Source organism: Myotis yumanensis, unplaced genomic scaffold (assembly GCF_028538775.1).
Source record: "Myotis yumanensis isolate MYYU_CA2020_CCGP unplaced genomic scaffold, mMyoYum1.0.hap1 SCAF_23, whole genome shotgun sequence".
Taxonomy (NCBI): domain Eukaryota; kingdom Metazoa; phylum Chordata; class Mammalia; order Chiroptera; family Vespertilionidae; genus Myotis; species Myotis yumanensis.
The window spans coordinates 2,875,840-2,890,941 of NW_027223774.1; the positions used below are offsets into that span (position 1 = coordinate 2,875,840).

The following is a 15,102-nucleotide window of genomic DNA, read 5'->3' on the forward strand; positions in this document are numbered from 1 at the left end:
TGTCCCCTCTGTCCTGGGACTAGAGCCCAGACTCCAGGCTGGTCTAAGTTTGGAAGGGGGAGGGAGGGGGGCCGCAGGTCAGAGGGGGTGAGGGAGGGGTGTGTGGGGGGACGGGATGTCTCCGGGCTGTCACACACACCCCTGTCCCGGGCCCAGGAAAAGGGAGGGACAAAGGACTCAGAGAGAGAGAGAGTCGGGAACAAAGACAGGAGGAGGGAGACCAAGACTCCCAGGAGAGGCGGCCCGCGGAGCCGGCGGGAGGGGAAACCAGAGAAACAGAGGGAGGGAGGGCCGAGCAGAGTGGGGGCCGTCCTGTCGCAGACGGTGGCGACAGCAGTGGAGACAGCGCGGGGACGAGAGAGAGGGGCCAGGGACCAGCAGAGACAGGACAGGGAGTCCTACCCCAGAGACCCGAGACCTGGGACCAGGGCCGGACAGAGACAGGAGGGTGGTGTGGAGGTGAGGGAGGGGAGGAAGAGGTGAGAAGGAGTGAAAGACGTCAACAGAGCAGGACCCACAGGCACCCGGAGGCTAAAAGAGAGGAGAGGGGCGAGGTGGAGAGTGAGCGTCGGAGAAATCTGTGGGCTCAGACTCGGGGGGAGACGGGGCCGGAGCCTTTCGGACGAGCTCCCAGACCACACAGTGGGCTTGAGGGGGCCGGTCGCCTTTTGAGGAACCTAGACAAGGGGCAGCCCAAGGGCCTGATGACACCAGGCAACCCCAAGATGGAGCTCAGGGACCCCGAGAACCAGGAGGATGGGGACCCAGAGGTGAGAGATGGAAACAAGGGAAGAAGAGAGAGAGAGAGAGAGAGAGAGAGAGAAGGAGGTAGATGCAGAGAGAAAGAGTCAGAGAGAGCAGGGGCAGGGGGCAGGGGGCAGGGGGCAGGCGCGGAGGGACAGAGATGGAAACAGAAGAGCCTGAGAAACAGAGAAGCATCAGAGACTCAGAATAATACAAACCCAAGGACACACAGCAAGACCAAGGCCCAGAGAAAGGGGTTCAGGAGCCAAGAATGGGGAGCACAGGGAGAGAGGAGGATGGAGAGAGAGAGAGATGGGTGGAGTGGAAGTGGGGGGGCATGTTGTGAGGGTGAAGACGCAGCCCCAGTCGAAGCTGGGGGCTTCTTGGGGCTTCCACAGATGGCCGTGGGTGGGGTCTCTGAGACAATCACCCTTAACCTTGCCAGGACACAAAAACAGGTGGCCCGAGGCCTGGTGAGTCACCCTGACTCATCCTCCTTTCTGGGGCCAGTGACCCCACCCCCTGACCCCCCACATCAGCCCTGGGGCTGGCCGCCAGCCTCCTCTCCCCGTCTCAGTGGGTCCCAGGCTCACCCCCCCCCCCCCCACTGTGCCCCTTGCCTGCAGGAGGACACAGCCACGGCCCTCCAGCGGCTCGTGGAGCTGACAGCCACCAGGGTGACCCCAGTGAGGAATCTGCGGGCCCAGTATCGCCTCATCCGAAAGCTGGGCTCGGGCTCCTACGGCAAAGTGCTCCTCGCCCGGCCTCGCCAAGGGGGTGAGTTTGGCCACCGGAAGGCAGCCTCGGGGACTCCCCGTAGGCGGGTTCTCAGAAGCCCCCGAGACAGGGGACATCGGGGAGAGCAGGTGGGGACCCTTCTCGATCAGGGCTCTCGGGGAGTTAAGAGCTCTGTGCACTTCTGAGGAACAGAGCCCACCCAGAGAGGGTAAGGAACCTGCCTGAGACCACACAGCCAGGTGGGCGCGCCCTGAGTCCCCTTCTGCCCGCTTCTCCCGGCAGGTCCGGCGGTGGCTCTGAAGCTCCTGCGTCGGGACTCGGTCCCGAGAACCACCTTCCTGAGGGAGTTCTGCGTGGGCCGCTGCGTCTCGTCCCACCCGGGCTTGCTCCAGACCCTGGCGGGACCCCTGCAGACCCCCCGGCACTTCGCCTTCACCCAGGAGTACGCACCCTACGGGGACCTCAGCGGGCTGCTGCAGGAGCGGGTGAGGCAGGCAGGGGACAGAGGCTGGGACTGCTCATCTCAGGCCACTTTGTCCCAAAGCCCGCTGCTATCTCCAACCCCGAGTCCCAAATCAGGGCCCATCTTAGCTCCCCCAGAACGACCTCCTGCTTCCTAATTCTCAATGCAATTTCATGGCGGACCCCAACCCTAATTCATCCGAACACAAGCTTGGAGGGGCAGGGAGGGGGGTCGGGACGGAGGGTGGATTAGGTCTGATGACGGCGGTGGGGATGGAGACAGAGCTGGGATTCCAGTGAGCACCGAGATCGGGAGCGTGGGCATGCGCGGAGTAGGTGGGCTGAGTTAGAGTTGTAATGGGTAATGGGTGTGGAGAAGAGCATGGATGGGGTTGGAGCGTGAGGCAGAGGATATGCATATAGATTGAGTCCGAGACAGGCTGTAGCGAGGTTTCCTCTAGAAAGATCGAATCCATGAGATTCTAGGGGGACTTGAGCATGATGGTCAAGGTGGGACCATCTTTTTGGGAATTGGCTTTAGATTTGAGATAGGGTTGGGAATAAACAGAAGGAAGGAAGGAGGGAAGGAAAAAAACAAGGATGGGTGATAGGAAAGGATGGATAAATGGATGGATGGATGGATGGATGGATGGAAGGAAGGAAGGAAGGAAGGAAGGAAGGCCCTGACCGGTTTGACTCAGTGGATAGAGCAGGGGTCCTCAAACTTTTTAAACAGGGGGCCAGTTCACTGTCCCTCAGACCGTTGGAGGGCCGGACTATAGTTAAAAAAAAAAACTACGAACAAATTCCTATGCACACTGCACATATCTTATTTTGAAGTAAAAAAACAAAATGGGAACAAATACAATATTTGTATTTGCATGTGGCCCGCGGGCGGTAGTTTGAGGACCCCTGGGATAGAGCGTCGGCCTGCAGACTGAAGGGTACTGGGTTCGATTCCAGTCAAGGACATGTACCTTGGTTGCGGGCACATCCCCAGTGGGGGGTGTGCAGGAGGCAGCTGGTCAATGTTTCTAACTCTCTATCCCTCTCCCTTCCTCTCTGTAAAAAATCAATAAAATAAATTTTTTTTAAAAAAGGAAGGAAGGGTAGAGGATGGATGGATGAAAGGATGGATGGAAAGAAGGAAGGATGGATAATGGACGAGTAGAGGAAAATGTGGAAGGAAGGATGGATAGACAGGATAGATGGAAGGAAGAAAAAGAAGAAAGGGTGTATGGGAAGAGAGGAAGGGTGGATGGAAGGATAGAAGGGCAGGTGGAAGGAAGGGTGGATGGAAGAAAGATGGGAGAATGGATAAAAGGATGGATAGAAGGATGGAAGGGTAGGTGGAAGGCAGGGTGGGTGGGTGGAAGAAAGGAAGGAAGAATAGATGGATGGAAGGATGGGTGGATAAATGGAATGATGGAAGGATGGATGGATGGATGGAAGAAAGGGTAGAAGGAATGAAAGAAGGAATTGCATATGGAAGGACGGGAGGAAGAAAGGCAAGAAGGAAGGGTGGGTAGAAGGAAGGAGAGGTGCATGGAAGGAAGAAGAGATGGGTTCTGGATATTAAATAATTGTATAAATTATTGGATTGCTGTCTGGTGGGATGGACGTTGAATGAAAACACTTTAGAATAGGCTGTTGGGTGGAAAAGTGGTTTGGCGGCTGGGTTGCTGGCCGGCTGCCTGGCTAGCTGGGTGGATAGACTTATCAATCGATTGAGGAAGGGCACTGTGGACGTTCAGAGCAAGGTCTGAGTTGGAGGTGGGACCTAAATGAGTATGGGACTAGGGATAGAACTGAGTGTGGGTTTGTGTTCTCACTGGAGATCTGAGTTGTCCGTTTGGAGGAGGTGAATAAGAAATGGAAGGGATGGTTTCGAGTGTCAGGGTTAGGGGCACGTTTGGTGGAAGCTAAAAGAGCTCCCGGTTCAATGGGGGGTTTGGTCTATGGCCGTACAGAGGGGGGGTGCTCGTTGGGGTTGAAGATGATCTGGAGAAGGTGTTGGGGGGAGGTTACAGGGACACCAGAGGTAGCCACTGGTCTGGGGTTCTGGATTCTTGAACCCCAAGGAGCAAAATACAGAAGGAACCAGCCCTAGGCAGTTTGGCTCAGTGGATAGAGCAGTGATGGCGAACCTTTTGAGCTCGGCGTGCCAGCATTTTGAAAAACCCTAACTTAACTCTGGTGCCGTGTCACATATAGAAATTTTTTTATCTTTGCAACCATAGTCAAACAAAGACTTAAATTTTTGATATTTATTTTATATATTTAAATGCCATTTAACAAAGAAAAATCAACCAAAAAATGAGTTCGCGTGTCACCTCTGACACGCGTGTCATAGGTTCGCCATCACTGGGCTAGAGCGTCAGCCTGCAGACCGAAGGGTCCTGCGTTTGATTCCGGTCAAGGGCACGGACCTCGGTTGCAGGCTCCTCCGCGGCCTGGGCCCTGGTCTGGACTCGTGCAGGAGGCAACCAATTGATGTGTTTCTCTCACATCCATGTTTCTCTCTGTCTTTCCCTCTCTCTCCCACTCTCTCTAAAATCAATGGGAAAAAATATCCTCAGGTGAGTATTTTTTTTTTTTAATATATTTTATTGATTTTTTACAGAGAGGAAGGGAAACATTGGTGAGAGAGAAACATTGATCAGCTGCCTCCTGCACACCTCCTACTGGGGATGTGCCCGCAACCAAGGTACATGGCCTTGACCGGAATCGAACCCGGGACCCTTCAGTCCGCAGGCCGACGTTCTATCCACTGAGCCACACCGGTCAGGGCTCAGGTGAGTATTTTTTAAAAATGAAGGAACCAAGGCCCCCTGACCTTCACCGTCTCCCCTTGACCCCAGGGCCTCCCCGAGCTGCTGGTGAAGCGGGTGATGGCCCAGCTGGCCGGGGCCCTGGACTTCCTCCACAGCCGGGGGCTGGTGCACGCCGACGTGAAGCCGGACAACGTGCTGGTCTTCGACGCCGCCTGCAGCCGCGTGGCCCTCGGGGACCTGGGCCTGACCCGGCCGGAGGGCAGCCCGACCCCGGCGCCCCCCGGGCCGCTGCCCTCCGCCCCGCCCGAGCTCTGCCTCCTGCTGCCCCCCGACACCCTGCCCCTGCGGCCGTCCCTGGACTCCTGGGGCCTGGGGGTGCTTCTCTTCTGCGCCGCCACGGCCTGCTTCCCCTGGGACGTGGCCCTGGCCCCGGACCCCCAGTTCGAGGCCTTTGCCGGCTGGCTGACCACCCGGCCCCAGCCGCCTCGCCCGCCCCGCCCCTGGGACCGGTTTGCACCCCCGGCTCTGGCTCTGCTCCAGGGCCTGCTAGACCTGGACCCCGAGACCAGGAGCCCCCCACTGGCTGTCCTGAACTTCCTGGGGGACGACTGGGGGCTGGAGGGGGACAGTGGGGGACCTGGGGGCTCGGGGAGCATCTCTGGGGAGGATGGGGAGGAGGAAGAGGAGGGGTCCAGCTTGGAGGAGTGGACAGAGGAGGAGGAGGAGGGGGAGGGGGACCCGGGCGGCGTGAGGGTGGGGACAGATGGGGGAACTCCCTGACCAGGTGACTGAGCAGGTGGCCGGGGCCCGGGCCAGAGGCCCCTCCCGCAGCCTCCACGGCCACCTGGACGGAGAGACAGCTGCTCCCGAAGGACAGACACAACCCTCGGGTCTCTCCGTTCCGGAGGCCGGATGTGGCCGCACTACCCTCCCCTCCCATCACATGAGGACCCAGGGGTCCAGGCCCCCAGCCTCCTCCTCCCTCAGACCCTGGGGTCCAGCCCCTCCTCCCTCAGACCCAGGAGTCCCCGCCCCCAGCCCCTCCTCCCTCAGACCCAGGAGTCCCCGCCCCCAGCCCCTCCTCCCTCAGACCCAGGGACCCAGGAGCCCAGGCCCCCAGCCTCCTCCCTCAGCCCCAGGAGCCCAGGCCCCCAGCCCCTCCTCCCTCAGACCCAGGAGCCCAGGCCCCCAGCCCCTCCTCCCTCAGACCCAGGAGCCCAGGCCCCCAGCCCCTCCTCCCTCAGACCCAGGAGCCCAGGCCCCCAGCCCCTCCTCCCTCAGACCCAGGAGCCCAGGCCCCCAGCCTCCTCCCTCAGACCCAGGAGCCCAGGCTCCCAGCCCCTCCTCCCTCAGACCCAGGAGCCCAGGCCCCCAGCCCCTCCTCCCTCAGACCCAGGGGTCCAGGCCCCCAGCCGCTCCTCGCTCAGCCCCTCCTCCCTCGAGCTCCCTCACCTCCTCTTCCTTCTGCCCTGATGGCGTCTCCGCGGAGGACGGCGCTGTTCCCCCTGTGGATCCGCGTCCGCACTGTGGGCCTCCCTGGATGTGGGGACGGGGACTTCCTGTGCGGGCGCTTCTCTCCTCGAAGACCTCGTGCGGCTCCCGCCGTCCACGGCACCAAACCTGGGCTTTCAGGACCCGACGCCACGGGGAACCTCAGCCTGCGCCGCCTCTCCGTGTCCCTGGGCTCCCGACACTGAGAGAGCCACGCAGCACCTGTGGACCTGTATCTGTGCACGCACACACGTGCACGCATGCGCACGTGCACGCAGGAACTCACGTGCACGCACGCACGTGCACGCAGGAACTCAAGTGCACGCACGCACGTGCAAGCAGACGCAGTCGCACGTGCACGCAGACGCAGGCGCACGTGCACGCAGGAACTCACGTGCACGCACACGCAGGCGCGCACAGGGCTTCCTGTGTCCTCCCTGGGAGTCCGTCCAGAGGCCCCCGCCTGCGCCCTCTTGGGCCCCACGGACTGGATCGAGTGGTCGTGGCTCCATGGTCCCCGGCTACCTCTCAGGGGCTCCGGCGGGGACTCGATCCCTTGTGTCTACATCCTTTCAGCTTCCGCGCCCACCTTCCACCGCCCTGAGCGGCTCGTGTGGAGCGCGCGGTGGGGGCGGGTCTGCAGCAAGCAGTGCTGCCTCCGTGGGGGCCACGTCCCAGGGGCTGCCCGGGTCAGGCAGGGGGGCTGTGCTTCCTCCCGGACTCTGTCCTGCGTGCTTTTTGCATTTTAACAGTGAATTCAGCCCGGCCGGTGTGCTCAGTGGTGAGCGTCGACCTCTGAACCAGGAGGTCATGGTTCGATTCCCGGTCAGGGCACAGGCCCGGGTTGCGGGCTCGATCCCCTGTGGGGGGCGTGCAGGAGGCAGCCGACCCATGATGCTCTCTCATCACTGATGCTTCTCTCTCTCCCTCTCTGAAATCAATAAAGATTTAAAAAAAAAAAAGTGGGTTCACTCTGCACAGCAACGTGGTGTCCTGGGTTGATCCTTGGGGTAAAAGGGGGTTGTTGGGGGAAACATGGGGCGTCGCGTCGCGCACTGTGGGCCATCGGCAGGGAGACACTGAGCTGGGGGGCCCTGGGCGAGGGGACCCGGGAGCGCTCAGCACCGTCTTTGCAACTGTCCCAAAAATCTAACATTATTCCGGAACAAAAGTTTATTCTAAAAGCATTGCGTTCGGCCCTAACCGGTGTGGCTCAGTGGATGGAGCATCGGTCTGCGGACTGAAGGGTCCCGGGTTCGATTCCGGTTGGGGGCACATGCCCAGGTTGTGGGCTCATGCAGGAGGCAGCCGATCAGTGATTCTCTCTCATCATTGATGTTTCTCTCTCTCCCTTCCTCTCTGAAATCAATAAAAATATATTTTAAAAAATAGAATAAAATAAAATGCAGGCATTGCATTCGCATCTGTCCTCTGGCTGGCGCCCTGAGGGCTGGGTCCCTGGCCCAGGCGCCCGGCTTCCTCGCTGAGTGAGACCCGGGTCCCTGCCGGCTTCTCCCCAGGGCGACGCCCGCGACTCCCTCCCCGCAGGCCCCTCTTCCCAGTTGTCCACCACCTGCTGCCCCTCGGTCCCAAGTCTGAGCTCATCCCTCACCGCATCGGTCTGGAATCCGTTGTCTCATCCTCTCCCACAGGACCCCAGTGTCTTGTCCTGGGGACACCCTCACCCAGCACTTGTGTCTGCCCGGTCAGTGGGATGCTGATGGGCAGCTGGGGTCAAGGCTGGTGATCCACAGAGAAGTGACCTCACCCTCTACAGGTGGTCCCGAGCCTGGGTCCCAGGGAGGAGGAGGCTGGGGGCCTGGGCTCCTGGGTCTGAGGGAGGAGGGGTTGGGGGCCTGGGCTCCTGGGTCTGAGGGAGGAGGGGTTGGGGGCCTGGGCTCCTGGGTCTGAGGGAGGAGGGGCTGGGGGCCTGGGCTCCTGGGTCTGAGGGCGGAGGGGTTGGGGCCTGGACTCCTGGGTCCGAGGGAGGAGGGGCTGGGGGCCTGGGCTCCTGGGTCTGAGGGAGGAGGGGCTGGGGGCCTGGACCCCTGGGTCTGAGGGAGGAGGGGCTGGGGGCCTGGCCTCCTGGGTCTGAGGGAGGAGGCTGGGGGCCTGGGTGTGGGACATTTGTTCCTCCACAGCCAGTTCTGGGAGTCAACACACGAGGGCGCTCCATCCCTAGTGGGATGGAGGGGGCGGGGCCATGGGCGGGGCTTAGGACCCTAGGTGGGGGCGGGGCCTCGCTCCTGGGCCGGCCTCCGCTGGCCTGGGCTGTAAGTGCTGGACACTGACCACAGCGGGCAGCCCAAGGGTCAGGCCAGCCTTGGAGAAGGTGAGGTCCGGAGTCGGGACCCAGGTCAGCAGGAGGCAAGGGTTGAAAGGCCTGAGGTGGGTGGCACCTGAGAGTGAAGCCGGGCAGGTGGCCAGAGTCCCGGGTCCCCAAGGAGAGCAGGACTGGATCTTAGGGCTGTGGAGTGGTCGAGGGTTAGGGACAGAGTCTGGGGGTCCCAAGACGTGTGAGTTGTATAGGTTCCAGGAGAGATGGACCGGGACCCTGACTGCAGGGTCTAAGGGAGGAGGGGCTGGGGGCCTGGACTCCTGGATCTGAGGGAGGAGGGGCTGGGGGCCTGGACTCCTGGGTCTGAGGGAGTAGGGGCTGGGGGCCTGGGCTCCTGGGTCTGAGGGAGGAGGGGCTGGAGGCCTGGCCTCCTGGGTCTGAGGGAGGAGGGGCTGGGGACCTGGACTCCTGGGTCTGAGGGAGGAGGGGCTGGGGGCCTGGACTCCTGGGTCTGAGGGAGGAGCGGCTGGGGGCCTGGACTCCTGGGTCTGAGGGAGGAGGGAGGAGGGGCTGGGGCTATAAGTGTGGGACCCCAGCACTCTCAGGCGCTGGGGCTGCTCCCAGGTCCTCCCTCGCATCTGGGCCCCGCGTCCTGGGCCCTGGAGTGCGCAGCAGCCCAGGCCCGGCCCCCAGGGGCAGAGAGCACCTGTTTGTGCTTAGGAGCCCGAAGCTGCTCACCCACCCCCAGGGCCCAATCTGTTTGCTTTGGAAACAAGATGGGGGTGTCTCGAGTTATCTGGTTCATCTTTCACCCGTGGGCCACTGGGTGACTGTGGGGGCGGGGACGAGGGACACCTGTGATCTTAGACTTGACCTCGCCCCAACTCGCAACTGCTTTCCGGCTCCTCAGTGCCTTTACTGATGAGGGAGACTGAGTCACGGTGGAAAGTGCCAAAGTGTCCAAGTGCCCGACCCTCCTCCCTCGGACCCAGGAGCCCAGGCCCCAGCCCCTCCTCCCTCAGACCCAGGAGTCCAGGCCCCCAGCCCCTCCTCCCTCGGACCCAGGAGCCCAGGCCCCCAGCCCCTCCTCCCTCAGACCCAGGAGTCCAGGCCCCGAGCCCCTCCTCCCTCAGACCCAGGAGTCCAGGCCCCGAGCCCCTCCTCCCTCAGACCCAGGAGTCCAGGCCCCGAGCCCCTCCTCCTCTCTCAGACCCAGGAGCCCAGGCCCCAGCCCCTCCTCCCTCGGACCCAGGAGCCCAGGCCCCGAGCCCCTCCTCCTCTCTCAGACCCAGGAGCCCAGGCCCCAGCCCCTCCTCCCTCGGACCCAGGAGCCCAGGCCCCCAGCCCCTCCTCCCTCGGACCCCGGTCTGGCCCTGGGTCAGCCTCATGCTCTGGCCGCAGACATGCCGGGGAAACAGTCCGATGAGGAGCAGGTGGAGGCGGGGGCCCCCGAGAACGGAGCTGAGGCCGCGGACGACCTGGGGGGCCTCACGCTGGAGGAGTTGCGGCAGGGCCAGGAGGCAGCCCTGGCCCTGGAGGACATGATGACCCTGAGCGCCCAGACCCTGGTCCGAGCCGAGGTGGAGGAGCTGTACCAGGAGGTGCGTCCCCTGGGCCAGGGCCGCTTCGGCCGGGTCCTGCTGGTCACCCACCGGCAGAAAGGTAGGGGTCTGGGGACAGAGGCGGGGGGTGGGGGCGGGGGGGGCAGGGGTGGGGGCGGCCGGGCCCAGGGGCGGCCAGCTGGCTGCGGAGCCTGCAGACCTGAATCAAGGTTCCCGTGCCCTCCAGGCTGTGTGCGCTGTCGGGAAGTCCGCTGTGAGCCTGGCAGGGCTGTGGTTGCCAGGACAACGGGGTGCAAAGAGGTGCCCCCTTGGGGCCCAGCATGCAGCCAGCTTATCGGTCACCGTGGGGATGGTTCAGAGCCAGGCCCTGCGCCAGGCACCCAGCAATCTGGTGTCTTTCTGCTCAGTGTGCACACACACACACACACACACACACATGCACGCACGCGCACGCACACACACACACCGTCCTCCCCACGGAGCAGGACACTGTGGATGGAGCTCAAAATCCATGTCAGTCGGGACCTCTCCCCCTCCGAGCTCCCCTGGGGGCTCAGCCCATCGGGGTGGTGCAGGGGACCCAAGCAGGAATCTGTAAGCCCCCCCTTCAAGGAGGGGGTCCTGGGGCTGCCACACGCAGGACCAGGGGCAGGGGCTCCCAAAGAAATGTCCCCAAGATGTAGTCACACGTTAACGGCTGCCTGCTCAGTCTTGACAATGAGGCGTATGTTAATAAATGCTGCCTTTTTTTTTTTTCCTTCAAAGAGGAAGGGAGAGGGAGAGAGAAACATCAATGATGAGAGAGAATCATGCATGGCTGCCTCCTGCACGCCCCCTACTGGGGGTTGAGCCCACAACCCGGGCAGGTGCCCTTGACCAGAATCGAACCGGGGAGGGACCCTTCTGTCCACAGGCCAACGCTCTATCCACTGAGCCGCACGGGCCAGGGCAGTGTGGATTATTTCCTTGGGACACCCTGTCTTCTCGCCCAGTCCTGGGGGCTGGGAGTCCGGGGTCACGGTGTCAGCTGGGCTGTCCCCCCTGGGCCTGTGTCCTCACGTGACCGGCCCTCTGTGTGTGTCTGTGTCTGAATGTCCCCGGGGGCCGCCGGGGGCCGTCTGGGCCGGGCAGGGCTGGGGACGGAGGTGTCGCTGTCCTGAGCTCGCTCTCAGGGCTCGGTGCGCCCAGATGGCCGGGCTCAGCGGCACAGGAGGTGCTGGGGGCGGGTGTGCAGCTGGGGAGGGAGGGAGGGGCAGCCGCATGGGGGAGGCGGGATCTTCTGCGCCCAGGGCAGCTCCAGATGGGCGCTGGGCCTGGCAGGTGGCGGTTGTAAAATGGGAGAGAAAGGAATGCGGTCCCGGAGGGCTCGCGTTCTAGGGGGCCGTTCCCAGGCGGATGGAATTCCTGGAAATTCCTTAGAGCAGTGGTTCTCAACCTTCCTAATGCCGACACCCTTTAATACAGTTCTTCATGTTGTGGTGACCCCCAACCATAAAATTATTTTCGTTGCTACTTCATAACTGTAATGTTGCTACTGTTATGAATCGTCATGTAAATATCTGATAGGCAGGATGTAGTTTCATTGTTACAAATTGAACGTAATTAAAGCATAGTGATTCATCACAAAAACAATATGGAATTATATATGTGTTTTCCGACGGTCTTAGGCGACCCCTGTGAAAGGGTCGTTCGACCCCCAAAGGGGTCGCGACCCACAGGTTGAGAACCGCTGCCTTAGTGGGATCTGAGGCCCAGCACCCGGCTTCTGGGGGCGTTGCTGGAACCGGGGCCACCCTGGGCCCCCAAAGGTTCTGAGTTCAGTTTTCGTGGCGTCCCTTCGTGGGCTCCAAGTCCGAAGACTTGAGGAGAGCAGAGCGGAAACGCTCAGAATGCTGTTACATTTTTTTAAATACGTTTTTTTTACTGATTTCAGAGAGGAAGGGAGAGGGAGAGAGAGAGAAACATCAGTGATGAGAGAGAATTGTGGATCTGCTGCCTCCTGCACGCCCCTCCCCGGGGATCCAGCCCGAAAGCCGGGCATGTGCCCTTGATCGGAATCGAACCCAGCACCCTTCAGTCTGCAGGCCGAGGCTCTATCCACTGAGCCACACGGGCCAGGGCAATGCTGTCGTGTTATTACTGCCCGGTGGCCTTGTGTGTTCGGATGGGCTTGGCTGGGAGGCGGGATGGAGCAGGTGGAGGTGGTAGAAGGAAGGGACTCCCAGCTGCCCGGCCCACCCCACCGCACCCTCCTTCTGCCCTCGCCCCAGGCACGCCCCTGGCCCTGAAGCAGCTGCCCAAGGCCTCCACGTCCCTGCGGGGCTTCCTGTACGAGTTCTGCGTGGGCCTGTCGCTGGGCGCGCACCCGGCCGTGGTGGCCGCCTACGGCATCGGCATCGAGTCTGCCGACTCCTACAGCTTCCTGATGGAGCCGGTGCTGCACGGCGACCTCATCCGCCTCATCCAGCCCAAGGTGGGCCCAGCAGCTCCCTGCGCGCCTGGGGGACCCGCTGCTACTGCCTCCACCGCCCCCCGCCCCAGGCCCCTGACCGGCCCCGGGGCTCATGGAACGGCTAGTCCTCCTGGGGCTCCGTGACCCACAGAGCCACCCCTACACCCTCAGATTTGCAGCCCTCACCGATCCTCACGCGGTCACACGGGCTCATGGGGTCACATTGGGGCTCCCTTGTCCTCATGGGGTCACACTAGGGATCATGGGGTCACACTGGGGCTCATGGGGTCACATTGAGGCTCATGGGGTCACACTGGGGCTCATGGGGTCACACTGGGGCTCATAGGGTCACACTGAGGCTCATGGGGTCACACCGGGGCTCATGGAGTCACATTGGGGCTCCCTTGTCCTCATGGGGTCACACCGGGGCTCACCTAATTGAGACTCGGTTCTCCTGGGCCTGCTCCCTGGGGAGAGGGGGAGAGAAGCTGAATCACCTAAGTCCCCTTCCCTCTACGGGAGGGACAGCAGCCTGACCCCGCGGAGCGCCCGCCACCGCCCCTGCTCCTGCTTCTGACCCTGACCCCGCCCCTGACCCTGACCCCGCCCCTGCCTCTGACCCTGACCCCGCCCCCGCCTCTGACCCTGATCCCGCCCCCGCCTCTGACTCTGACCCCGCCCCTGACCCTGACCCCGCCCCTGCCTCTGACCCTGACCCCGCCTCTGACCCCGCCCCCGCCTCTGACCCTGACCCCGCCCCCGCCTCTGACCCTGACCCCGCCCCGCCTCTGACCCTGACCCCGCCCCCGCCTCTGACCCTAACCCCGCCCCCGCCTCTGACCCTGACCCCGCCCCCGCCTCTGACCCTGACCCCGCCCCCGCCTCTGACCCTGACCCCGCCCCGCCTCTGACCCTGACCCCGCCCCCGCCTCTGACCCTGACCCCGCCCCGCCTCTGACCCTGACCCCGCCCCCGCCTCTGACCCTAACCCCGCCCCCGCCTCTGACCCCGCCCCCGCCTCTGACCCTGACCCCGCCCCCGCCTCTGACCCTGACCCCGCCCTTGACCTACCCGCGCGCCCGCAGGTGGGGCTCCCGCAGCCCGCGGCCCAGCGCTGTGCGGCGCAGCTGGCCTCGGCCCTGGACCACATCCACGCGCGCGGCCTCGTGTACCGGGACGTCAAGCCCGAGAACGTGCTGGTGCGCGACCCCGGCTGCCGGCGGGTGCAGCTCACCGACTTCGGCCACACGCGGCCCCGCGGGACGCTGCTCCGCCTGCGGGGGCCGCCGCTGCCCTACACGGCGCCGGAGCTGTGCGCGCCGCCGCCGCTGCCCGACGGGCTGCCCATCCAGCCCGCGCTGGACGCCTGGGCGCTGGGCGTGCTGCTCTTCTGCCTGCTCACTGGCTACTTCCCCTGGGACCAGCCCCGGGCCGAGGCCGACCCCTTCTTCGAGGACTTCCTGGCCTGGCAGGCCTCGGGCCAGCCCGCCGACCGGCCGCAGCCCTGGGTGGGCCTGGCGCCCGCCGCCGACGCCCTGCTGTGGGGGCTGCTGGACCCCCAGCCCCGGAAGCGGAGTCCGGTGAGCTCCGTGCACCGCTACCTGGGCCGGCCCTGGAGGCAGCGGGAGGGGGAGGCGGAGGCGGAGGCGCTGGGGGAGGGGGAGGAGGGGGCCGGAGAGTGAGGGGCAGCCTGGCCCCCACTTGCCCCGGAGACTCGGGGACACCGGGTCCCACATCCTGAGGCTCCTGTGGTGGCTTTTGGCTGCCCCTCTGCCTCTGTGTGTCTGTCTCATCACCGGCCGGTTCTGTCCTCCATCTCCCTGCCTTGTCCTGCGGGCTCTCCGGGCTCCCTGTGTGTGCACACCTGCCTCCATCTACCCCAGGGCCTTTGCACTTGCTGCCTCCTCTGCCTGCGGTGCCCTTGGCTCCTCCCCTCACCTCCTGGGGACCTGAAATGCTTCCACCTGGGTCCTGAGGCTACCCCGCCCCCCCACCCTCCCAGGCAGCACTGCAGGGGGCCCCAGCCTGGCATCACCAGCCCCCTGTGCTCTGTGACACCCAGTCCCCGCCAGCTGCCCCGTGTGCTCGTGTGGTTAAGCAGCGCCCTGCTGGGGCCTGAGCTGCTGGAGGCGGGGCCCAGCCTGTCCTGTGCTCTATGTGTCCCATGCAGCCGCAGCCGAGAGGGTGCAGAGACCTGTGGAGTGAGGGGACCCCTGTGGCTGTGCCCCGGCCTGTCCTCCTCCCTCACGTGCCGCTCCCCCTGGGTCTCCCTCACTCCCGGGCCCCTCCCCTCCTCCTTGTGCTGGGGTGGGGCACCCTCTTGGTGAGGTGCCTTCTCCTCGCACCCCAGCCCCTCCCTGCAAATAAAATCCACTTGGCCCCTGGGCTCCTTGAGGCTGTTGGTCTGTCAGCTCAGGGGAGGGGAGGACACTGCACGTGTGTGTGTGTGTGTGTGTGTGTGTTGCACGCTCGAACAAGAGAGAACATGTGCAGCAGGGAGAGGGGGAAGGGAGACAAATAGAGACAGAAAGAGAAAGAGAAAGACAGACAGATGCAGAGACAGAAAGAGAAAGAGAAAGATAGATGCAGAGACAGAAAGAG

The 15,102-nt window shown here is 63.3% G+C and overlaps 2 protein-coding genes across 4 annotated transcripts; both read left to right on the forward strand.

The window, feature by feature from the left end:
* The first annotated feature begins 386 nt into the window (after positions 1-386).
* On the forward strand, positions 387-7,182 carry SBK3 (SH3 domain binding kinase family member 3). Its single transcript, XM_070401658.1, has 4 exons — positions 387-770; positions 1,371-1,521; positions 1,765-1,967; positions 4,806-7,182. Exons 1-4 carry the CDS (start codon positions 705-707, stop codon positions 5,496-5,498), a joined length of 1,113 nt encoding a protein of 370 aa, XP_070257759.1. The 5' UTR covers positions 387-704; the 3' UTR covers positions 5,499-7,182.
* A 1,288-nt stretch (positions 7,183-8,470) lies between these two features.
* Positions 8,471-14,879, forward strand: SBK2 (SH3 domain binding kinase family member 2). 3 transcript variants are annotated; one of them, XM_070402019.1, is made up of 4 exons: positions 8,471-8,541; positions 9,889-10,149; positions 12,320-12,522; positions 13,587-14,879. In XM_070402019.1, exons 2-4 carry the CDS (start codon positions 9,891-9,893, stop codon positions 14,181-14,183), a joined length of 1,059 nt encoding a protein of 352 aa, XP_070258120.1. In that variant the 5' UTR covers positions 8,471-8,541; positions 9,889-9,890; the 3' UTR covers positions 14,184-14,879. The 3 variants fall into 3 exon arrangements, with proteins under 3 accessions (XP_070258120.1, XP_070258121.1, XP_070258119.1); XM_070402020.1 differs by having other exon boundaries at positions 8,496-8,565; XM_070402018.1 differs by having other exon boundaries at positions 8,503-8,597.
* The last annotated feature ends 223 nt before the right edge of the window (positions 14,880-15,102 follow it).

Bases quoted from the DNA above. Each gene is read 5' to 3' on its own strand.
- SBK3 (XM_070401658.1), top strand. From the start codon at position 705: ATGACACCAGGCAACCCCAAGATGGAGCTCAGGGACCCCGAGAACCAG. The intron at 771-1,370 runs GTGAGAGATGGA...CCTTGCCTGCAG, and splicing joins AGGAGGATGGGGACCCAGAG to GAGGACACAGCCACGGCCCT. The intron at 1,522-1,764 runs GTGAGTTTGGCC...TTCTCCCGGCAG, and splicing joins CGCCCGGCCTCGCCAAGGGG to GTCCGGCGGTGGCTCTGAAG.
- SBK2 (XM_070402019.1), top strand. From the start codon at position 9,891: ATGCCGGGGAAACAGTCCGATGAGGAGCAGGTGGAGGCGGGGGCCCCC. The intron at 10,150-12,319 runs GTAGGGGTCTGG...CCCTCGCCCCAG, and splicing joins GGTCACCCACCGGCAGAAAG to GCACGCCCCTGGCCCTGAAG. The intron at 12,523-13,586 runs GTGGGCCCAGCA...GCGCGCCCGCAG, and splicing joins TCCGCCTCATCCAGCCCAAG to GTGGGGCTCCCGCAGCCCGC.